This window comes from Peromyscus eremicus, chromosome 8a (genome assembly GCF_949786415.1).
Source record: "Peromyscus eremicus chromosome 8a, PerEre_H2_v1, whole genome shotgun sequence".
In the NCBI taxonomy this organism is placed as follows: domain Eukaryota; kingdom Metazoa; phylum Chordata; class Mammalia; order Rodentia; family Cricetidae; genus Peromyscus; species Peromyscus eremicus.
Genome location: NC_081423.1, coordinates 88,976,230 through 88,999,954, shown reverse-complemented (window position 1 = coordinate 88,999,954; position 23,725 = coordinate 88,976,230). Strand labels below are relative to the sequence as shown.

The 23,725-nt window shown below is 43.3% G+C and overlaps 1 protein-coding gene across 8 annotated transcripts in view; it reads left to right on the top strand.

Annotated features, from left to right (window-relative positions):
* The window catches only part of Bptf (bromodomain PHD finger transcription factor), a 108,901-nt gene that overhangs the window by 65,428 nt on the left and 19,748 nt on the right, over positions 1 to 23,725 (top strand). For all 8 annotated transcript variants that reach the window (XM_059272008.1, XM_059272005.1, XM_059272006.1 and 5 more), the window contains 9 exons: positions 2,154 to 4,434; positions 8,666 to 8,790; positions 9,814 to 9,942; positions 14,496 to 14,646; positions 14,957 to 14,999; positions 17,680 to 17,926; positions 18,621 to 18,772; positions 20,414 to 20,522; positions 22,273 to 22,490. In XM_059272008.1, coding sequence (XP_059127991.1) covers positions 2,154 to 4,434; positions 8,666 to 8,790; positions 9,814 to 9,942; positions 14,496 to 14,646; positions 14,957 to 14,999; positions 17,680 to 17,926; positions 18,621 to 18,772; positions 20,414 to 20,522; positions 22,273 to 22,490 — 3,455 coding nt within the window. The remainder of the gene's footprint in view (positions 1 to 2,153; positions 4,435 to 8,665; positions 8,791 to 9,813; positions 9,943 to 14,495; positions 14,647 to 14,956; positions 15,000 to 17,679; positions 17,927 to 18,620; positions 18,773 to 20,413; positions 20,523 to 22,272; positions 22,491 to 23,725) is intronic.

Below are 23,725 nucleotides of genomic sequence, written 5' to 3'. Positions count from 1 at the left end.
GGGTGATTCACCTCACTAAGCTGTCAGGGCTGTCGTTGTTCACAGACTTATTCAGCATTTATGACAATTTAAGGACATTTTCATCATGCCAAAGGAAGTTGCTTTCTGGTCCCAACCCATCAGTCTATTCTTGGTGGATTTGTCTGTTTTAGACATTTCATTTAAATGAAATTAGGCAGTCTCTTGACCTCCTTTAATCCAGCATGATGTTTTCAAGGTTCATCCACATTGCAGTGTATTTCAAAGAATACTCCACTGTATTGATAGGGCCACAATGCATCTGCCCAGTCATTGATCAGTGAGTAACTGGGCTGTTTCTCCTTTCTAACTGTTATGAACACTAACACTTTCAGTTTTAGGATTTGTTTCTTGTTTGTTTTGTTTTTTGAGAAAGAGACTCACTGTGTAACTCTGATTGGCCTGGAACTCACTATGTACAACAGGCTGGCCTGGAATATACAGAAATCCACCTACTTCTGCCTCCTGAGTGCTGGGATTAAAGGTGCCACCATAACCAGCTAATTTTTGGATTTTTTTAAAACATTAATTTATTTGTTTTGTGGGTTCCAGGGATCAAACTCAGAACCTCACACCCACTTGATAGCAAAGCCTTTACTCTTGAACCATCTCACCAGTTTTCTGTCCCAAGTATTTCTGTAGGCACACATTTTTACTGCTTGGTGGTATACCAAGTATTTCTGTAGGCACACATTTTTACTGCTTGTTGGTATACCAAGTATTTCTGTAGGCACACATTTTTACTGCTTGGTGGTATACTAAGTGTTTCTGTAGGCACACATTTTTACTGCTTGGTGGTATACCAAGTATTTCTGTAGGCACAGATTTTTTACTTCTTAGTGGTATACCAAGGAGTGGAATTGTTAGATTGTGTGGGAACATGGGAACGTGATATGTAAGCTTTTGAGAAAGCTTAGGGCCAGTGAGACATATAAACAAAAAGTGTTTTAAACATTTTTTTTTTTTAAACACATAAACAAACTTGGGAGATGTCCCACTGGATAATGGTCTTGGTACTTAAGCATGAGGACTAGGAGTTTGTATTCCCAGAGTCCACATACATGCTGGTTGGGCATTGGTGGCCTGCCTGAAATTACAGCACTTGAGGACAGAGCCTTGCTAGCTAAACTAGCTGTATTGTTGAGCTCTGGGTTCAAAGAATAAAATTGAGACATACTGAAAAAGAACCCAGACGCACATACACAGGAATGTAAACAAACATATAGATGCATGAAACAAAAACATAGGCTAGGCATGGTTATTCACACCTGTAATCGTAGTACTTAGGACACTGAGGCAGAAGATTGAGTTGAGTCTGAGCTAGCAGGGGCTACAGAGTGAGACTCTGTCCACAAAAACAAAGTTTCTAGCTTGACTGCTAATTGACTCCATGACACACTTTATGGATCACATGTCATTTCTCCACAAATCCAGAAAAGTCTGACTTTTCTGCTTAAATCAAACACTAATTTTGAAGTGTTTATAAGTAATAAAACTGGAAGGAAATTTTTAACAAATAAAAAAAAAACACAAATAAGTCATCTGTAATTGTAGTACTCAGGAAGCTGAATCTGAAGAATCATTGCAAACGCAGGCCTGATCTACACAGTGAGTTCCAGACCAGCCCTATCTGGGGGGAAGTGGGGAATACACACACACACACACACACACACACACACACAAACACACACACACACACACACACGTACGTATGTGGAAGAAATAAACAGAAGTTTTAAACTCATTGTAGCCTGATAGCACGTGTGCCAGAAGTGGTTTTTGTTCAGATTAGTTTGCTGTGTGGCCCAGGATGTCCTCAAACTCATGCTATTCCTGCCTCTGCCTCCTCCCAGTGCTGGGTGACGTAGCTCCAGCTCAGCTCAGTTGAAACTAACCATACCTGTAGGCATAATATACTCAATAGCGTATCATAGGCTAAGTCATCTTCCCACTATAGAATCCCATCAATTAGGTAGCGAAAATTAGAATCATCTAGTATTTGAGATGTATCTATTTTTTAACTCCATTAAAGTTTAGTAGTGTCCATGACCTTCCTGTATATATATAAAAATAGCAATAGTAGATACTTCTAAAAATGAGAATTCTTCATTTTTATCAATGTCTTTAATTCACAGATGTCAAAGAAGTTTTAGATTCTGATAATGACAAATCGTTCAAGGAAGAACCAATGGAGATAGATGATACTGTCAGAACAGAGTCCCATATAAACTGTCAGGAGAATACTCAGGTGGATGTGGTCAATGTCAGTGAGGGGTTCCATCTAAGGACTAGTTACAAAAAGAAAACAAAATCCTCTAAGCTGGACGGGCTCCTGGAAAGGCGGATTCGACAGTTCACACTGGAAGAGAAGCAGCGCCTTGAAAAGTTGAAACTGGAGAGTGGGTTGAAGGGAGTAGGCAAGCCTCTCACCAGTGCTCTCAAAAGCCCCTCTGAATCAGCAGTAACTGCAAAGGCCAGCGAAGGGTGTCAGGGTGACTGGCTCAGACAGGAACAAAGCCCCAGTCCGAGCCAAGCTAGCCCTGGGGACTCAGGACATGGGTGTTCACAAAGTGATCCTACTCTGAGCACAAACAAACTCTACCCAAAAGATCAAGTGTCAGATGATGTCTCTGTTCAGAGTTCAGGGCCAAACTGTCAGCGACTGAACTCTGTTGAAAGTGCCCTAGATGCCAGTATCTCTGAGCCTGCCAGTAAGGGACTGGAACTAAGTCAAACTAAAACCCAAGGAAGTGACTTTATCATTGACGATGCTAAAGCAACCAGTGCAGAGGATGTTGGCACTTTGACCTCTAAGAGCAAAAAGCCACTCCCACAGGAAGAGAGCAGCACAACCGTGCCTTCTTCCAAGAGTACTGTACCAGCATCAGTACCTAAAAGTACCAGTGACAGAGATGCCCGGCCCTTCCCCAAAGCAATGGACTTTGATGGGAAACCAGGTTGTGACTCTGAATGTAATAGCACTTTGGAAAATAGTTCTGATACCATGTCTATTCAAGATAGCAGTGAAGAAGATATGATTGTTCAGAATAGCAATGAATGTGTCTCTGAGCAGTTCATAACCCCAGACCAAGGCATGGAGAGTGCGGAGCCGTCAAAATGTGAGTTAGTTCCTAAATCCACTGAAAATTGTGAAGATAAACTACAGGGTAAGGTAGCTGAAGCAAATGGTAAAAAACCAGGTCAGCACCAAAAGCTGGATGAGAGACCAGTTAACAAATGCACTGACCAAATGAGTTTAAAACATGCCACTGACAGAAAGAATAATGAAAACCGAGAGTCTGAAAGGAAAGGGCATAAGGCAAATAAACTTCAGATAAATGGCAAAGACAGTAAAGCCAAGGGTCACCTGAAGGGGCAATGCCTGAAGGATGGCTCTGAAGGTAAAGTTGTGAGTGGTCCTGTTGAACCAAAGGTCAATAATATCAGTAAAGTCATCCCTGGAAACATCAAGCCACTGGCTGTTAAGGAATCTGCCGTGAAGCCGTTTGTTAACGGTGACATCATCATGGAAGATTTCAATGAACAAAACAGTTCTGAAACCAACTCACATTCACTGAGTTCTTTAGATGCCAAAGGTAATCACCAAGACAGCCTCCATACCCTCCCATCCACCAAAGAGTCAGACAGTACCCAGGTAACCATACGCCCAGCCCCTTGTCCAGAAAGCAACTCATTTAATCAGGTGGAAGATATGGAAACAGAGAGTCCAGAGGTTAAGAAGGTTACCCCATCTCCTGTTACTTCTGAAGAGATGTCTAACCTTAGTAATGACTTCATGGATGAAAATGGTCTGCCCTCCAGCAAAGACGAGAATGTCAATGGAGAATCCAGAAGGAAAACAATCATCACAGAAGTCACCACGATGACATCCACAGTTGCTACAGAGTCAAAAACTGTCATTAAGGTAGCAAAGGGGGACAAGCAAACTGTGGTTTCTTCCACAGAAAATTGTGCCAGATCCACTGTCACAACTACCACCACCACTGTGACAAAGCTCTCCACACCTTGCCCAGACACTGGAATGAACACCATCTCTGTAAAGGAGCAAAGCAAAACTGTGGTGACCACGACAGTGACGGACTCCCTGACCACTGCAGGGAGCACACTGGTGACCTCTATGACCGTGAGCAAAGAATACTCCACAAGAGACAAGGTGAAACTGATGAAGTTCTCAAGACCCAAGAAGACCCGTTCAGGAACAGCCCTGCCGTCCTATAGGAAGTTTGTTACCAAGAGCAGCAAAAAGAGCATTTTCGTGTTGCCTAATGATGACTTGAAAAAGCTGGCCAGAAAAGGAGGGATCCGGGAAGTCCCTTACTTTAATTATAATGCAAAACCTGCCTTGGACATATGGCCATATCCTTCTCCTAGACCAACCTTTGGTATCACGTGGAGGTATGTACTTTATATGTTATTTGGGGGAGGGGGCGACTAAAGTTTTTTAAAGTCTCATTTTGAAGTAAAATGAGCTCCCAGGAGAGAGGGAAGCATATATGTAGTGGCCAGGTTAGTGATGGAAATGATACAGAAAGCTGCTAGCTCTGCCAGTGGGTGGTACTAACATTTACCCAGCAGCCATGGACTTGATAAGAACGTAAGGGATTCTTTTAACATGCATGTCCATTTTAACTTCCATGAGCCAAGAGGAACATGCCAAGCTTATTCTCATGGTCTACCTTTTCAAGTTATTGCATGTTGTTTTCTCTACACCATGACAACTACAGAGTTGGATGATCACTTCCTGGGATTCATAAAAACATGCCTGTAAATTCTTAAAGCCTGTCAGTCCTTCCTAGTGAAATTTATTTGCATGATAAACGTTTTGGAGTTCTCTATTATTTATGTAAGAAAAGGTAGAGTGTAATTTCCTTAGGAACTGTCTTAAAATGCAGAAATAGTCTTATTTAAGAATGCTGGGCCTCCATGTTTGCAGAACACATTGTAAGTTCATAGTTTTGGCAGTTGTTAATTCATGTTCATTTTTCACTGGGAAGGAGGCCTAGAAGTTCTCCTGTAGACATAGAGTAATTGCCTGACCACAGAGGCCAGGTTAAGCCCAGTACCCGGTTTTCCTGACCACAGCCAGCACTTTATGTGCTGTGTGCGTTTCACGTGCTTGTCCGTGTTCTGTCCCTTTTCATGTCTCTGTCTCTACCTGCCACCCTTGTTGAGAGGGATGAACATAGGCATTAAGAACATCAGGCTTGGAAAGCAGCATGGTCTAGGCTACAGTTGGTTTTCCATGGTCATTCCAGCAGGTTACTGAGCAGGCCATCATCTCTCTTAAGACTTCATTTCAGAGTGTCTTAAGTATTTCCAAATTCAGTTACTGCCATCCTTCTTTATGTCCTTTATATTATAGTCAGCTAGCTAGTGTAAAAAAAGACCACACCGGGCGGTGGTGGCGCACGCCTTTAATCCCAGCACTCAGGAGGCAGAGCCAGGCGGATCTCTGTGAGTTCGAGGCCAGCCTGGGCTACCAAGTGAGTCCCAGGAAAGGCGCAAAGCTACACAGAGAAACCCTGCCTCGAAAAACCAAAAAAAAAAAAAAAGAAAAGAAAAGAAAAAGAAAAAGAAAAGACCACAAAACCGGTGTAAATGCAAATTCTCCCTAAAGGAATTCATTTACTGTGGTGACCACTCACCATTTGTATGAGCACGTTTTTTTATACCTCATCATTGATTTGAAGTAAGATGTCATCACTCCATGGCACATGCACTAGAGACAGCTGAAAAGTCCACTTTCTCTGCAGGGCCTGCAATGAAGGATTTGCAGAATCCTGCAGGGAATCAAGGAACTCTTCATTGCAGTTCATGGAGTGTAGGATTGCTCTGCACTTTTCTGCTTTCTTCATTGAGAGCGGTCCCAAAGTGCATCCTTGACTGTCCTGCAGGTAACTTCTTTCCCACTGGAAAAGTTACTATGTACATACCAGTAGTTGAACTAAGATGCCCCGGCAGGCGGGGAGCTGGTCTTACTGCTCCTTAAGTTCTGAAATGAAAGGTAGTCACTGGGCCCCAACTGTCATGGGCCTCAGAGCCTTTGTGTGCATGGCTGCCGCGCAGTGCAGATGCCTTGACTTAGAATGTTTTGATATGCGCTAGCATGCATCCTACCTGTTTGGTCAGTCTCATTTTTTAATGGAAAGAAATACCTTACTGTACATTCTTAATCTGTTGAAGTTGAATTAATAACTGTCACTTCTGACTAATGGAAGCATGGGTAAAAATACGTGTTATTTTGATTTTAGGATACTTTTTTAAAAATTGCTACAAAAACTATTCATGTAAAGTGCATTTTTATGCTAACCCTTGAGTCTCATGTGTTTGCTGCTTAGTAGAACAATTCTGAGAGCTGACGGTGTGATTCTAATTTATTTATTTGTCTATATTTATTTATTTGTTGGGGGGTGGTTCTTCTGGGTCTAGCTATGCAGCCCAGGCTGGTCTCAAACCCCTGTCCTCCCACCTCAGCCTCATAGGCAGTTAAGACTACACATAGGCCCAGCTGCATGGTGGTACATGTTTTTAAGGTAATGTTAAAGCTGAGTGCTCTAGGAAAATTGACACCCTCTGAACGTACCTTTCCTTACATCCATTTTCCCGACAAGACTCTGTGTCGCTGTCCTTTTGAACTGGCAGTTGTTCTCCATAGCTGCTAGAGGGTCCTGCTAAAATGGCTCTCTGCTGGGACTCTTCTGAGTGACTGATGGACACTCACTACTGCAGGGAAGGGAGGGGACAGTGTGCGTCACCTGATGATCACTAGGCGAGAAGGGAAGCCTTAGCAGAGAATTTACAAGCTTTTCTCTAAGCCTTCTCTCTGGCATAGCTCATTCTGAGCTTTGCTTTCTTCTCCATGCAAGCTCCATCGCCATTTACACCTACCCCTTCCCTCTGGCAATAACCACACAGGATGTAGCATCTGAGAAGTGTGTGCTTTTTACACACATCGTTCCTTCTCGTGTGTCCCTTGCCTTCAGTCAGTCAGCCACACTGTCATCCACTGAACACGTGTTTTAGACTATGGCAGACCTATGTACTTGCTTCTCGGACAGCTCTTACCAGGTAGATTCTAACACACTTTGTGTCTCTCCCAGCTTCATTCACAGTCCTGACCCATCGGCAGCACTCCATTGTTGTTGGGATGAATGAATGAGTGAATGAATCGGCAGACTGATAGCCTGTGGCTGTGTTCATCCACTGATGTTATCTGCATTTTACAATAGGGTTGCTTTTGGGGACCAGGGATTTTGATGGTTGGTAGAGTGCTTGCCTGGTATGTCCAAGACCTTGGGTTCTGTCCTCAGTACAGTGGAGGTGAGACGGTGTTGTGTGTGTGTGTGAGGCAAGACAGACAGAGTGAGGATTTGAAGCTACTGTTTGACCCTAGAGAACAAGCAGGGGAGAAAGAGAGAATAAGAAATGCTTGTTTTTTTCTTGACACACCAAATGGCACAAGGCTTTCCATGGGGCATGGCCTGAAGTGACAGACACTTTGTTCCTCCCAGGATATCCCTCCACTAGTCAGCATCTTAAAGGCGCTCGGAAGCTTCCTGGGGTGTTAACATGAAGAAACGTATTATAGGTGGAGCCAGAAATTGGCAGAGGTGCAGGAACCATTCGACAAGGTTCATTTTTCACACGATAGGAACAGAAAAAGCATCGCCTTTCCAGTGCAAAATTGTCCTAAGATTTCCCATTTGCCTGTTAGTGGAGGAAGTTACCTTTACTGTCTAGGTTTCCTCTGTGATGCATTTAGCCAGTGTGTTCACTTTATGTAGTTTGAAAATGTCCAAAGGGGAATCTATTTATGCAGGTCTTAACAGGGAACTGACAGCCGTGGGGTGCTTTAATATATGTTACAGTGAATTCCATTTTAGGATAAAATTCTCATTGAAATTGAGTAAATTCATTTTCATATGTGCTTTTGGTGTTACTTTTTTTAAAAAAAGTGTATTTAGTAACTTTACACTCATGCTTATGGAAAAGCATGAGCCCAGATTCCCTACTCTGATACAGGACTGTGCATTTCTGGGAATAACTTTCTTTGGATTCCAAAATTACCCACATTGTTAGTATTCATAGTATGTGTAGTAATTGTTTTCAAGAGTCACATGGACTACAGAATTTTAGTTTGAAAAGATCTTGTTGCATTGGCAGAGTGTTTTAGTCTTGTTTTACTCTTTGGTAAAACATAAACATATTCAATTATTTTGTTTTGTTTTAGCAAAAACTATTTCATCATGATTTTATCTTCAAGACTCCTCTCATATTTAGTAACATGGTTATTGATTTTGTTTTTTTCTTGGTAGTTTTTCATGCAGATATTTTAGTAGATTAATATAATAAAAATCTTTATAAATTGTTGTCTTATTAATCTTAAGATAAAACACTTACCTATTTATATGGCATTGGAAATGAATCTAGATGATATAAGATGTTATCCTAGGAACTCAAAGCTGTTAAAGACTGTGTAATGTCACAGTCTTACAGAGCCGTGTTAGAAATACTGTGGTTACAGTGAGCACCAGAGCCATGTCCTCCGGGTTCACAGAGAAGAAGAGAGTGTGAGTGAGTGTGTGTTTGTATGTTTATATGTATTTGATCTGGGTTGTTTTTTCAGGTATAGACTCCAGACGGTCAAATCCTTAGCAGGAGTGAGCCTGATGTTACGGTTACTGTGGGCCAGTTTGAGATGGGATGACATGGCAGCCAAGGCTCCTCCAGGAGGAGGGACCACACGGACAGGTAAGGGAGTTGGACTTGAAGTTTAAAAGATGTGGGCTAAGGAAATAGCTTAGTTGCTACAGTGCATAGGTCATGCACCAACATGTGTAGTCGTTTAGGTTCCTAGCATTGGATAACCTGGTTGTGATGGTGCATGCTTGAAACCTTACCACTGAGGAGCTGGAAGAGGGAGGATCAAAAGTTCAAGGCCATCTTCGGTTACATGAGGCCGTGTAGCAAAAAAAAAAGTAGCCAGACTTGGCAGGAAAGGCTCGTAATGCCAGCTACTTAGGAGACTGAGGCAAGAGACTTGTTTGGGCTACTTATACTTAGCTCAAGGCCAGCTAGAGCAACTGTCTCAACCAAAACAAACCAAGAAATAAAAAATGAATCCATGGCTTTAGCACTCACCTAGCATGTATGAGGCTCTGGGTTTGACCCCTAGCACTGCACAAAAATCAAATCATGTGCCATTCACTGAATTTATTACATGCTTGTTTTATTTTATAGAATTTAACCTTGCTCAAGTTTTCTGAGTGCCATAAACTCAAGGTTAAAGAGCAAGGTTCACATTCTAGGTGAGTTAGCACACATAGACCCATCAAATTTTCAAATGATAGTTGTTACTACAGAGTGTAAGTCAGTTAACCTGGGATTCTTGGACCCTCAGGCATCACTTTGACTGGGTGCTGCCTCTGGGAGGTAACTTGGACCTTACTGCCGTTTTTTTCTTCCTGCTACTCATGCTGAGGTGGAAGGATTGCCACAAGTTTGATGCCAGCCTGGGCTAATGTGTCAAGTTCTAGGCAGTGGGCCATAGAGGGAAGCTGTGTGTTATTATGTCAGAAGGAAAGGGATGGCCCGCCTACGCAGCAGCGTGAGATTCCCCGATGGAAAAACAAACAGCAGCACCGCCCACATGCTCTCTGGGGCCAGAAGCTTAGCTTTGTAATCAAGCAGTGATGCTGTGCTCATTAATACCCAGATGTTCTGAGAGGACATTGCAGAGTCACATCTTTAAAGAAGTATATCGTCTTCCCATAGAAACATCTGAAACTGAAATCACAACCACAGAAATAATTAAGAGGCGTGATGTGGGTCCTTACGGCATTCGTTCTGAATATTGTATTAGGAAGATTATTTGCCCCATTGGAGTTCCAGAAGCACCAAAAGGTAAGAAATAGAAAAAAATGTATATATCATCACTGGCCTGTTGGCCATGTGTTCCATTAATTGTGATTTAGTACTTGTCTCTTGAACTAATTACCTTACACCACAAACTACTCCTGTATTGAGAAGCATATAGAGAGACTAACAGCTGAGACGCCTGGCCTACAGAGGGAGACCCTGTTTCAGGAAGCTGACTTAGCAGTTAAGAGTCCTTACTGCTCTTACAGAGGGCCCAGGTTCAGTTCCCAGCACCTACAGTGTGCCTCACAACTCCAGTTTAGGGGCCTCTGAGGCTGTTACTTGAACTCCATGGACTCCTGCACGTATGTGTGTATAAACTCATGATAAAAAATGCTTAGACTAATGCACCAGCACTTGGGAGGCAGAGGCAGGTGGATCTCTATGATTTTGAGGCCAGTCTGGTCTACAGAACAAGTTCCAGGACAGCCAGGACTGTTAAACAGAGAAACTCTGTCTGGAAAAATAAAAAATAAAACAAAAAAACTAATGTAAACTATTCAAGGTAGTCATAATATAAGAGACATGCACAAATGCATAAATAAAAAATTTCCAAGTGTGGGAAGAGAAAATGATGTCTTCACAAAGAAACACTTTTTGAAAATCATTCTCCTTAAATGTATACCTTTACTGATACTAACTCATAGTTCATTTTAGTGAATGATGATGGGGAATAACCCCCATTTGAAAGAATACTGTCCTGGGAGATAATGGAATACTATCACAGTGACAAGTGCTGTCCAGGCACCAAAGTGGGGAGCTCAGTTGATGGACAGTGCAGGTCTACTCCTGGCTGCCTCTGTTTATTCCAGCAGCTCAGAAAGTGAGAGGAAATGTGGAGTTGACGACTGCTAAACACAGAGGAGACTTATCTAAGGCAGCAAAACCTAATTCTTCTGCTTCTTTATTTTTCTCTTACCCTTTTTATACCACCTAAAACAAAAATTTCTACACAAGAAGGAAATCACCTCACAACCACGAGCTGCGTATTTTCCAAAAACAAATTAAATCTTTACACAGGAAGAAATCATATTATAATCACAAGTTGCATGTTTTCCTTAGAAGCCCACAAGTAGTTAGACATTTTCCTTTGTATTAATTTTCCCACCATAACATCTTTATCCCAAAGCACTGATTCTTTTATTACTATTTGACAAGGTTTAAGCAAGCCGAGCGTATTTCCGCCAGTTCCTTTGGATGGCAGGCAGCTGTTGGTGGTTTCACCGCAGCAGATTCCAAGCCTGTTTTTACTCTACAAAGTTTTTCTCAAGTGCTCAGCTAACCATCTATTTTTCTTTTTTCTTTACACACAATAGGGCCATTTGATTTCCTTTCACAACTTTGTTTTTTCAAGGCGCACACCAAAACCTGTGACTAATTCTGTAAGCTACATGACCAAGGAATTCAAACCAAACCTTGGTGTTGGGACGTAATTGCTTTCTTTGATCATCAGCCTGTTTTTCCACAGGCAGAGTTCGTGGGTCCGTAATGCATAAAACTAACTTGTTCTCATTTTCCACCCTTGACAAATCTCACATCTCTTAAGCATCATTGCTTTATGAAAATCATCATTATGATCTACAAGTAAATTATGCAGTGAGGAGGGGGATTTTCTCATGAAACCATCACACTATACTGTTAACTGTTTTTTATTATTTACAGCGGCTGCGCCTTAAGCATCTGATGTCCTAATCAGAGACTGCAAATCTGCTGCTACCAGCAGCGATTAGGCCGCAGCCCTAGGGAATGGGATTCCCTTGGGCACTTGTAGCAGGAATTTTAAAAGTTCTTATTAATAAAATCAAACCTGGAGCCAAGTATTGGGGTGAACACTGGAAGATCAGAGAGACAGAACAAGCCACAGCTAACCTCAGACTGGAAGCTTCTGTGTCCTCATATCCGAATGGCTCTCAGCTGAACTGTGCTGCTCGAAAGCCTGAAAACTTAACCAGCCAAATGCTTCTAGTTTCTGGTCCTCACGCCTTACATACCTTTCTGCTTTCTACCACCACTCCCTGGGATTAAATTCTTGCTTTCTGGGATTAAAGGCGTGAGTCACCATGCCTGTCTGTATCCTTGAACACATGGATTTCTGCCTCTGGAATGCTAGGATTAAAGGCGTGTGCTACTACTGCCTATCCTTTATGTTTAATATTGTGGCTGCTCTGTCTCTGACCCCAGATAAGTTTATTAGTATGCACAATATTTGGGGGAATACAATACCACAGGCACTGACTCTTTCAAAGCTATCACGGAAAACTTTATCTACATCTCTATCCCTCCAAAGAACTCCCGATTCAAAGGTTGAAGTGGAATTCTGCCCACTCAGAGAGGTTAAATAGCAAGTAGCTAACCTTCTCCCTTTGCTGGCATCTTCCCAAAAACCCAGCGTCCTTCTGCTCAGCCCCCAATAAAGAAACCTCACTACACTTAGTTCCTCCCTACCACTTCCTGTTAGCTACTTGCTGATTTAGCCTCCTGCCTGCAGGTTAATTTTATTTAATCAAACAAATGTAACACATCTTTGCATTGTTAACAAAGCAGTAGGAAAAAAATGCAACACACTTTAGAATAATATTCCACAGCACTATACTAGATACAGTGGGATTCTTTCGTGTGGGCACCACACCATACCAAATGCAGTAGGCACACAACAGCAAGCAGGAGAGAGAAGAGCAGAAGCAAGGGGCATCTTGGAGACGTCGTCGTCCCGTCCCACCCCCCACACACACCGTGCACCCATCATAGCTGTGCCGTCCGCTGAGCTGTGCTCCCTATGCTCCATTGCTGACTGCAGCTTCTCTGAGATGGCCACCGCCACTGTCTCACATCGCTCTCTATGGCAGGACTCTATTGCCCTCTGGGCCCTGGACAAGGCTCGGTGCTTATCCCTCTTTACTGTACAGTGTTCTAAATCTCTCTCTTTTTTAAAGATTGATTTATTATGTATAGTGTTCTGCCTGCATGTATTGCTTGCAGGCCAGAAGAGGGCACCAGATGTTATTATAGATGGTTGTGAGCCACCATGTAGTTGCTGGGAATTGAACTTAAGACCTCCAGAAGAACAGCCAGTGCTCTTTAACCTCTGAGTCATCTCTCCAGATTTTAAATCTTCCTGGGAGATTTTTGCATGTTCTTCAGCTTTTTGGATCTCCTTTTTATACTGGGTAAATGTAGCCTATCTCCAAGTCTTGCCAGCTCAGCTGTGAAGGACTCTAGGCTTGCTTTAGTCTTTCAAGCAAGGAAAGGTTGAGGATGACTGTGACCCACGATCTGAGCACAGTGGCCCAGACTCAGCACTCGGGTCTGAAGCAGAGAGATAGTATGGCTGTGTTTCATAGTGAGTTATATGCCTCGCTGCAGCTTACGTAAAAGGGCAGTGTTGGTAAGGAAGAAGAGGGAACAGACACACGCAGTGCCACCAGGGAAGCCCCTCCTCTACCTCAGCTGCTGAGTGTACATGTGAGGTGTCCTCTTCACTGACAAGGAAATTTAATCAAGCTGACCCCTTTTTGTTTCAGACTCTCACCAGGCCAAGGAGAAGCAGTCTCAAGTGATCCCTGGAATGGGTATTGCCAGGAATTTGGCCTTCTCTCCCCCTTCCCTTCCCTGGTGTCCCAGCTCTCAACTTGCCTCCCAGAAATGCTAACTCTTTGAAAGAAATTGTAGTGGTGCTGGAGTCTCAGCAGTGAATTGCTTAGTCACATGTGGAGAAGGAATGAGGAGTAGTCCTAGGCAGAGAAAAAGGGGTGTAAAGGCCCACCAGCCCTTTATCAGGGTTGGTGAGCCATGACCCATGAGCCTTGGTGACTACCTGCTTTTACAAATGAAGTTTGATTGGAACACAGCAACATGTAACTCTTAACATTGTTTATTTGTTTTTCTACTGATTCTCTTTAAAAATTGATGTGCATCACTGCTTTGCCTGCATATGTGTCTGTAGGAAGGTTTCAGATCCCCTGGAACTGGAGTTACAGATGGTTGTGAACTGCTGCTGTGTGGGTCCTAGGAATTAAACCCAGGTCCTCTGGGAGAGCAGGCAGTGCTCTTAACCACTGAGCCATCTCTGTAGCCTCCAGACATTGTTTTTTGTTTGTTTATTTGTTTTAATGATGTGTGTGTGGGGGTGTTTTGCCTACAGGTATGCCTGTGTACCATGTGTGTGCCCGGTGTCTTAGAGTCGTGAAAAGGGCACTGGATCCCCTTAGACTGGAGTTAAGCACAGTTGTGAACTGCCATGTGGATATTGGGGATTGAACCCAAGTCCTTTGAAAGAACAGCCAGTGGTTTTAATCACTGAGGCATCTCTCCTGCCCACAGGCACTTTGGTTCAGAATTGCACTGTAGACCATCTGGCCTATATGGTCTCAAGGGTTTACAGGAAAAGTTTGGCTGGTGGTGGCATCCTGGGCTATATAGCAGACCCTGTCTCAAATTAAAAAATATAGTTTGCCAACTGCCATGCTTCAGGCGATGAGATGACAGAAGCACTCCATCAAAACAATATTGCTGAAAATACTCTGATTTCTTTCTCCAAGAAACACCCACACCTCAGCGGAAAGGCCTTAGATCAAGTGCACTGCGGCCAAAGAGACCTGAAACACCCAAGCAGACCGGCCCTGTTATTATTGAAACCTGGGTGGCAGAAGAGGAGTTGGAACTCTGGGAGATCAGGGCTTTTGCTGAGAGGTAATTGGCTAACGCCTGGTCATGTTGAGGATTTTATCACTTCAGAGTTAGTGGATTGTCACGTTAATAGTCGCCGTAGTTCATTTGGATTCATTTTTCTCTACCTTCTGATTTTATGTACTACCTCTGGGTAGTTTATTTAAGTCCTGTTTCTAAATTTTAGTGTGTTAGTATTATACATTTGTTAGTCTTAAAATATCTTAAATGTTCATTTAAAACAGAAATAGTCCATGTTTCTGTATGATGCCAAAGTCAGCCAGATTTTATTTATTAAACGGTTTCTGATAGGTTACTCCTTTTTCCCCTGCAGAGTGGAGAAAGAAAAGGCTCAGGCGGTGGAGCAGCAGGCTAAGGTCAGTAGACAGCAGGTGGGATCACTGCCCAGCGTGGCCTCCCCAGCCATCGGGGACAGATTGGCCTCTGTAGCCAAATTCAGGATTATATATTCACATGGGATTTTTAAAATATACCTCATGTTTCATTTCTTGAAAATATCTCTGTGGTATAATAATCTGTGGTTCTGCAATTCATGTGCATGACTGCAGGGTGTTAAATCCTCCTTCTGATTATTATTATAATTCTTCGAGTAGTTTCTACAAAGAATTTTTTCCACTGAACTTGGTTAGGCAGCCTGTAAAGAAGTAACCTTGACGAAGGCTCAGAGTTCATTGTAATCAGTGCTCACTTAAGTCCTTGGTTGATGTTTGGCATCCTGTATGGTGATCAGTATGCTCTGTCTGAGAATCAAGGGAAGATTCTTGCTTCTCCTGAATGTGTCAGCTTAGAGGATGACGTAATGTGCTTACTTATAGTATTGTCGACATGGCTACACATTTATATTGATGTGATGTGTATGTCTTTTACCTGATGTGTGTCTGTGCACCACATGCATGTCTGGAGTCCATGATATTCAGAAGAGGGAATCAGGTTCCCTGAAGCTGGAGTTACGGATGACTGTGAGCCACTATCCAGGGGCTGGGAACACTTGGTCCCTGTAATGGAAACCGTTGCTCATAAGTCTTGAACATCTCTCCAGCCCCAACTGCACATATTTTAAAAACACTTACTTTTTAAATTTCAAGCCATTCTTTTTTTATATTTTCTAAAGCACATTTTTCAAAATCTTACGTGTCTTTCAAATTACTATGCATCTTTTTCCTCACTTAAAATGTGAGAAAATAGCACTTTTGAGTTATGTGCTCAATTCTACCATGGAAACTTACAGAAAATCACAAGCAACGGTTGTTACTATAGCAACTGGCTAGTTGTTCTGCTCTGTGCTTGTTCTGTTTTGTTTTTTGAGACAGCATTTCTCTGTGTAGTCTTGACTACCCTGGAACTTGCTCTGTAGACCAGGCTGACCTCAAACTTAGAGATTCTCCTGCCTCTGCCTCTCATTCCTGGGATTAAAGCCACCACCGAACAGCTGCTCTTTGCTTTGATAGGTGTCTTTTGTCATCTCTGCAACACAAGCTGATGTGGTACTTCTTCATTTGTTTTAGACTAGCACTTCAGGGTTTTGTTTGGTTGGTGGTTTGTTGGTTGGTTTGGTTTTCTTCGAGACAGGGTTTCTCTGTGTAGCCCTGGCTGTCCTAGAACTCACTCTGTAGACCAGGCTGTCCTGGAACTCACTCTGTAGACCAGGCTGGCCTTGAACTCACAGAGATCCTCCTGCTGCTCTCCCATGCACTGCAGTTACAGGCATGAGCCCCCATGTCCAGCTCTTGTTTGTGGTTTTGAGACACAGTGTTGCATCCTCTGATGTTGTTCTCCTGAGTTCAAGGCAACCCCCCTACCTTAATTGGCTTATCCCAGGTCCATCGTGGCCTTCGGCCAGGTGCACAGCCGGTCTGAGCCTCAGTTCTTCATGTTTAGTGTTCCAATGCCAGCTTTCCGATTTGGTGTGAAGTATTGCTGAATGAGGTATTGCCCATGCAGGCAGTCCTCCCTCCCCACTGTCTCCCTCCTGGAGGCCTGTGCTGTTGTCCTCTCCACCGCTGTTGGCTAGCTAACTGCATAAATCCCACCACTCAAAACATGCGAGGTCTCTTCCCACCGGTTTTGCTTTGGTCGTTTGTGTTTTATTTTGTTTTGTTTGAAACAGGGTCTCTCTGTATAGTCCTTGCTGTCCTGGAACGTTGTATATAGAGTAGGCTAGAGAACTGCCTCTTTCTGCCTCAAAGTGTTGGGATTAAAGTCATGCACCACCACACCCAGCCTGATTTTTGAGAGTGGATCCTACTCTGTAACCTAGGCTGATCTTGAATTTGAAAGTTCTCCTGAGAGTTGGGATTATAAATGTGCCTACCACATCCAGTTTAACATCGTGTTTTCATTTTTATTTTTTGCAGTGCTAAATAATGAACCCAGAGCCTTGTGCATGCCAGGCAAGCACTGTACTGACTGAACTGTATCCCCAGTAGCCCTGGTGTCTGATGATTTTTCCCTCTGTAGCATTTCAAGTAACTTAATTCTATAGTTCATGAAGTCATCGTAGTATATAGGAAGCTGAAGCAGGAGGATTGCTCCAAGTTTAAGACCACACTGAGCTATATAGTTTGTTCCAGGCCAACTTGGGCTACAGAATGAGACCCTATCTATGAATAAACAATAACAGAGCCTCAAAACTATTTATAATTCCCATATAGCTTGTTCAGAAGTTTGCCAACCTGAGTAGTAATAATAAAAACTAGCATCATGCTCTTTTGGATTGGATAAGCTAAGCTAGTACCATGAAACAGGCCCACCCCTCTTCTTCTGCTCTGACTCTGAAATGCAGGTGTTCTGTAAGAGTTTCCCACATCTGTTTTCACTCTAAAAGCTACATGTTAAATAGTCCATTTTGATGCTTAAATTTTTTTATTGATGAACAATTTACAGTGATGTAAAGACTTGGGAATTGAGCCTTCATGCAGGATTCAGGATAAATTATACAGATATGCCTTCTTTTTGGTGGTTTAACATCGGGAAATCCTGCAAAATGGGGTGCATCACGTAGAACTGGAGTTCACATTTCCTCTCCTTGACTCTCAGAAACGTTTGGAGCAGCAGAAGCCTGCGGTCATTGCCACGTCTACCACATCCCCACCAAACAGCACAAGCAGCACGGTCTCTCCAGCTCAGAAGGTGATGGTGGCTCCCTTGAGTGGTTCTGTCACCCCTGGGACGAAGATGGTGCTAGCCACCAAAGTTGGGTCTCCTGCCACAGTTACATTCCAGCAAAATAAGAACTTCCACCAAACCTTTGCCACATGGGTGAAGCAAGGCCAGTCCAACTCAGGTAGAGCCGGCATGAATGAAACATTGCTTTCCTTGTGGGGGAGAGGGGTCATTTCTAACCTTCATTTCCTGAGAGCGCTGTTCTGCTTCTGCTACTGCTTGCACAGGCGGGCTGTGCCAGTCGACTGTCATGGCTGCTCTTTGTGGAGTTTTCTCTGCAGTCCTCCCTTCAGTATCCACATAGGGCACTTGGAGCAGAGAACAGTGGTTGCATTCCACACAGAATGAGCCACACTTCATGCATCGGTGTCCTTCCTAGAAGTCACTGCGCTGCTGGTATTTAAAATCTAAAGCTTATTACATGTCTTATACCCCATTAGCCACCAGCACAGCTGCCACCTCTGCTACAACCATTGCCAGCACAGGTCAGACGTTCCAAATTACAGGCAATCCCGTCACTATGGCAGGAAAAGTAATTACCAAACTGCCACTTCCTGCAAACAGCAAGATTGTCGCTGTAAATGTGCCAGCAACACAAGGAGGTAAGGGAACCTCACAGAGTTTGAGTTCACCTTCGCCAGATCATGCTGTCGCCATCACTCCATTTCCTCCTCACTGGTTTCAGTCGTCAGGTCTCACATTCTGTGTAGCCCACTCTGCAACCCACCACACGTAGTTTTTCCTCACACACCGAGCAGCACCTGATGCTTTTCCTGGAAGGGTGGTGGTTCATGTCTCCTTCATCTCTCTTTAAGGCGTGGTCCAGGTACAGCAGAAAGTCCTGGGTATCATTCCATCGACAACAGGTCCAAGTCAGCAAACCTTGACTTCATTCCAGCCCAGGACTGCAACAGTCACAATTAGGCCCAATACCTCAGCCTCTGCAGGAACCACTACCACGTCACAGGTAAGTGCTCTTCAAGGAGTTCTCTCTTGAGAAATGTTGAACACATCAGGGGGACATTCCTGTGGCCTCCTCCACCATCAGTTCAGTTCATCTGCCTTCACTATGATGTCATTTGTGATGAAGGACCATTTTGGAAAAATACATATAATTTTTTATGCTTGCAGTGTTTTGTTTTTCTCCCTTGAGATGGGTTTTCTCTGTGTAACTTTGGCTGTTCTGCAACTTGCTTTGTAGACCAGACTGGCCTGGAACTCGGGGACCTGCCTGCCCCTGCCTCCTAGGGTCAAAGGTGTGCACCACCACCACCACCACCCAGCAATTTTTTATATAAAGAAGATACACGACATATTAACATTGGCATTCGGTTAATTCCATAGTGGTAGTGTTCGTAAGTGATACCGATTTGCCAAGCTTTTCTGTAGAAAACTGTGTCTGACTTGAGGAGCAGCACTGGTGCACTTCCCTTCCTAATGCCAACCCTCTCTTGAAGCGCCCCTCCCTTTTGCAAGAGTTCTCTTCATCTCTGCTTTAATTCATCTGTATTCCTTCTGATCAAAAAAGAACAGATTGGGGGCTGGAGAAGTGACTCAGCAGTCTTCCAGAGGACCCAGGTTCAATTCCCAGCACCCACATGGCAGCTCACAACTGTCTGTAACTCCAGTTCCAAGGGATCTGGCACACTCACACAGATAAACTCGGGCAAAACACCAGTGCACATAAAATAAATGAGTCTTTTAAAAAAGAACACATTGAAATATACTCTGTGGGGTGGCGGTGGTACCCGCCTTTACTCCCAACACTCGGGAGGCAGAGGCAAGCTGATCTCTGTGAGTTCCAGGACAGCCTAGTCTTCAGAGCGAGGTCTAGGACAGCCAGGACTGTTTCACAGAGAAACAAAAACAAACAAAAAGAAATATACTGTATGTCAGCTGATAGATGCACATATGAGGTATAGCATTTCTTTGGTGCTACTATCATGGAAAAGTTTTAAAGTCAAAATGTTCTAGCTCTCACTATAAAACTGAAGTAATGTGGTCATTATTGTCATGTTTCCAACTAGGAAAGGCTATGGGATTTGTGTTTATTTATTACAGTCCCAAGGTTCTGGGACTCGACCTCTTCCTTGAGCAGCAGTGACAGAGCTGAGCCTTTCTGTCTGTCTGGCTCTCAGTGACTTTTGTCATCATTGGCAACGAATTTCATAGTTCATTTGAATTAAAGTTTCTATCTTCAAAATTCCACCTTCATACCAACACTGAATACAATTTCAAGTATAATAGTGGGGAGGCCGAAGAGGGTGGATCTACATAGTGAGTTCCAGGGCAATCAAGGCTACGTAGCAGAACCCTATCTCAAACACACACACACACACACACACACACACACACACACATAATCGTGTTGGTTCTCTGCCATCTCTGTGGGATGGTTAATGAACTTTAGTTGTAAGACCAATGTGTTTTAGTCATTTTGAAGCAGTTTTAATTCTTTTTGTTTGTTTGTTTGTTTGTTTGTTTTATTTTTGTTTGTGAAACAAGAGTTTCTCTGTGTAGCCCTGGCTGTCCTGGAATTCACTCTGTAGACCAGATATCCACTTGCCTGCTGTAGCAATTTTAATTCATTGTCTTTTGCTCTTCACAGGTACTCACGGGGCCTCAGATCCGTCCTGGTATGACCGTGATTAGAACACCACTCCAGCAGTCCACACTAGGAAAGGCAATTATTCGAACCCCTGTGATGGTGCAGCCAGGTATTCCTGCATCCCGTATTACTGTTTAGTATTTGGACACCAAGTCCAAGAAGTGATGACACTCCTCTCTATTGGCACTCTTTGTGTTAGGAAATACCGATTTGAATTAATACTTAAGGCACGGTAATACTAAGTAATAAGCAGGATCTGTGTTCGTGGTGGGATATCATGATCCTGCTTATTCTCTTCCCTGCCAAGAAGAGGAAAAGTGACTTCAAGTTTACTTACAAAGCGAACAAGGGAAACCTCTAATACATGTAAACGATAGCATCCAGACCCTTAAAGTAAAGAGAACAACCAAGGTTTTGTACATGGAAATTGCAAAGGCAGTGTCAGACCTTGAATTAATCACAGCTAGTGTAAGCAGGTTAAAACTATGATATTAAGAATCCAAGACTGTTACTTAGGCCTGGTACTTGATGGTAGAGCTTTTGTTTTTTGCATACAAGGCCCTGTCTTTGGACCCTGGCATGGGGAGGAGCAGGGCATGGTGGGAAATGAAGGTATAAAATTGAGGGAAAATCCAAAAACAAGGCCTCCAGAGATGACTCATTTGCTAGGGACACTGGCTTCAATGTGTGGTTTGATGATATTTCAAAGAGAACATGCATATAGTGGATTATCTCCTTGATCCTCATATAACTGACCAGAACCAGTCTCTTTTTAGATTTATTTATTTCATTTTACATGTCTGAGTGTTGCGGTTGAATATGTGTCTGTGCACCCTGGGCACAGCTGGTGCCTGCTGAGGTATATCCCTGGAATTGGCGTTATGGGCATTTGTGAACTGCTGTGTACATGGTAGGAACTGAACTGTCATCCTCAACAAGAGCAGCAAGTCCTCTTGACCACTCCCATCTCTCCGGCCCCCAGAACGAGTCTCTTTTGTGTTTCTGTAGTGGTTTAGCAGTACAATATCTTAAGTCATAACTTCTGTGTATTGTTCCCAAACGGTAGTGCGTAGGGCATGGTCCTGGGCCTCTGAAGCTCACATGTCACAGTGAAATCTTGTGGGTCATCTTAAGTGAATGGAAAGTTTAGGAGGAGCAATAATGAAAAACTTGCTGATTATTAAATCATCTCATAAGGCCACCAATCTTTAGAACATTATTCTCGGGGACTGGAGAGATGGCTCAGAGGTTAAGAACACTGACTGCTCTTCCAGAGGTCCTGAGTTCAATTCCCAGCACCCACATGGCAGCTAACAACTGTCTGTAACTACAAGATCTGACACCCCCACACAGACATGCATACAGGCAGAACACTAATGCACATAAAATAAAAATAAATAAATTTAAAAAAGAAAAAGAAGAACATTATTCCTAGGAAAGCACCCAGATAGATGCAGCTCAAGAGCCATTTCACTTGAGAATTTACTGCATGACTAAGAAAATGCCTTTTGCCTTGTTTTTTGAGACAGGGTTTCTCTGTGTGGCCCTGACTGTCCAGGAACTCACTCTGTAGACCAGGCTGGCCCCAAACTCACAGAGATCCACCTGCCTCTGCCTCCCAAATTCTGTGATTAAAGGCTCGAGCCATATTGCCTGGCCGGACTGTTCTTTCTAAACTCTATTGAAGCCGGTAGGAATCTTTGGCTGTGGTCCTGTGTTTGAACTCATCTTGGGTTATTGGCAACCAAATGTCTATTTGAAGATTGAAATTAACTGCATTCATCTGAAGTGTCAGACAGTTTTAATTCTAGGTATGCTAAGAGCGTGTGATCAGTAAGGGTATCTTATTGTTTGTGCAGGTGCTCCCCAACAAGTGGTGACTCAGATCATCCGAGGACAACCTGTTTCCACTGCCATTTCTGCTCCAAGTACGGCTTCTTCAGCACCTGGGCAAAAAGGCTTAAGTCCAGGAGCACCAGCTGGGACTCTGCAGCCTGCAGCCCCACAACCCCCTCGTCCCCAGCAAGGGCAGGTGAAGCTCACCATGGCTCAGCTCACTCAGTTAACACAGGGCCACGTAAGTGACTTAGCTCTCCTTCACTCTCGCTTGAGAGGCAGTCTTATTTTTCTCAAGTTTACATTTGATCTTAGTTCTGTTTTGAAGTATGCATCCTTTAAGAAACGGCTGCTTGGGGCTGGAGAGATGGCTCAGAGGTTAGAGCACTAGCTGCCTTTGCAGAGTACCCAGGTTAGTTTCCAGTACACACAACTACCTTAAACTCCAGTTTCAGGGGATCTGATGCCCTCTTCTGACCTCCATGGACACCAGGCATGCACAAAGAACACAGATGTACATTCAGACAAATGCTCATACATATAAGTAAAAATCTTTTAAAATTACGCAGAGAAGAAATGGCTGCCTCCTGGAATCACACAAGAATACTTATTTTTGGCAACATAATGTTCTGCTCTTTAGAGTCCTCCAGTTAGAAGCTGTACATTGAAAGAGATAAGCCTTTATATTACCGAAACTTTATTAGTGGGGCAATTAAAGTGCAAAATTTGTATGTATTAAAAACTGATAGCCTGCAACATACAATATTGCTATGTAGTCTTCTGTCAAAGCCCCAAGTCCCCAAAAGCCCACCGTAGTTGTTTTTGGCTTTTTGTTTGTTTTGTTTTGTTTTATTCTTTGGACACACACCACCCAGCTCCCAAATAAATACAAGGAGACTTATTTTTACTTAGGAATACTTGGCCCTAGCTTGGCTTGTTTCTAGCCAGCTTTTCTAACTTAAATTATCCTGTTTCTCTTTAACTACATTTTGCCTCTGGGTTTTTTAACCTTTCTTTATTCTATATATCTTTCTTTTTTTTCTTGCTCCGTGGCTGGGTTGTTTGCCCCTGGCGTCCTCCTCTCCTCCTTTTCTCACTCCTCACTTTCTTCTTGCTCTTCATTAAATTTCTCCTCCTGTTCATTCTCTCTGACTGACAGCCCCTCCTCTTTCTGTCTCCTGCCTAGCTATTGGCCGTTCTCCTCTTTCATAGGCCAGTCAGGTGTTTAGGCAGACAAAGTAACAGAGCTCTACAGAGTTAAAACAAATGCAACATAAAAGAATGCAACACATCTTTGTATCATTAAACAATTATTCCACATAGAAAGATGTTTGGGCTTTTGTTGGTTTTTCGAGACAGGGTTTCTCTGTGTAGTTTTGGCGCCTGTCCTGGATCTCACTTTCTAGACCAGGCTGGCCTTGAACTCATAGAGATCCACCTGGCTCTGCCTCCTGAGTGCTGGGATTAAAGGTGTGC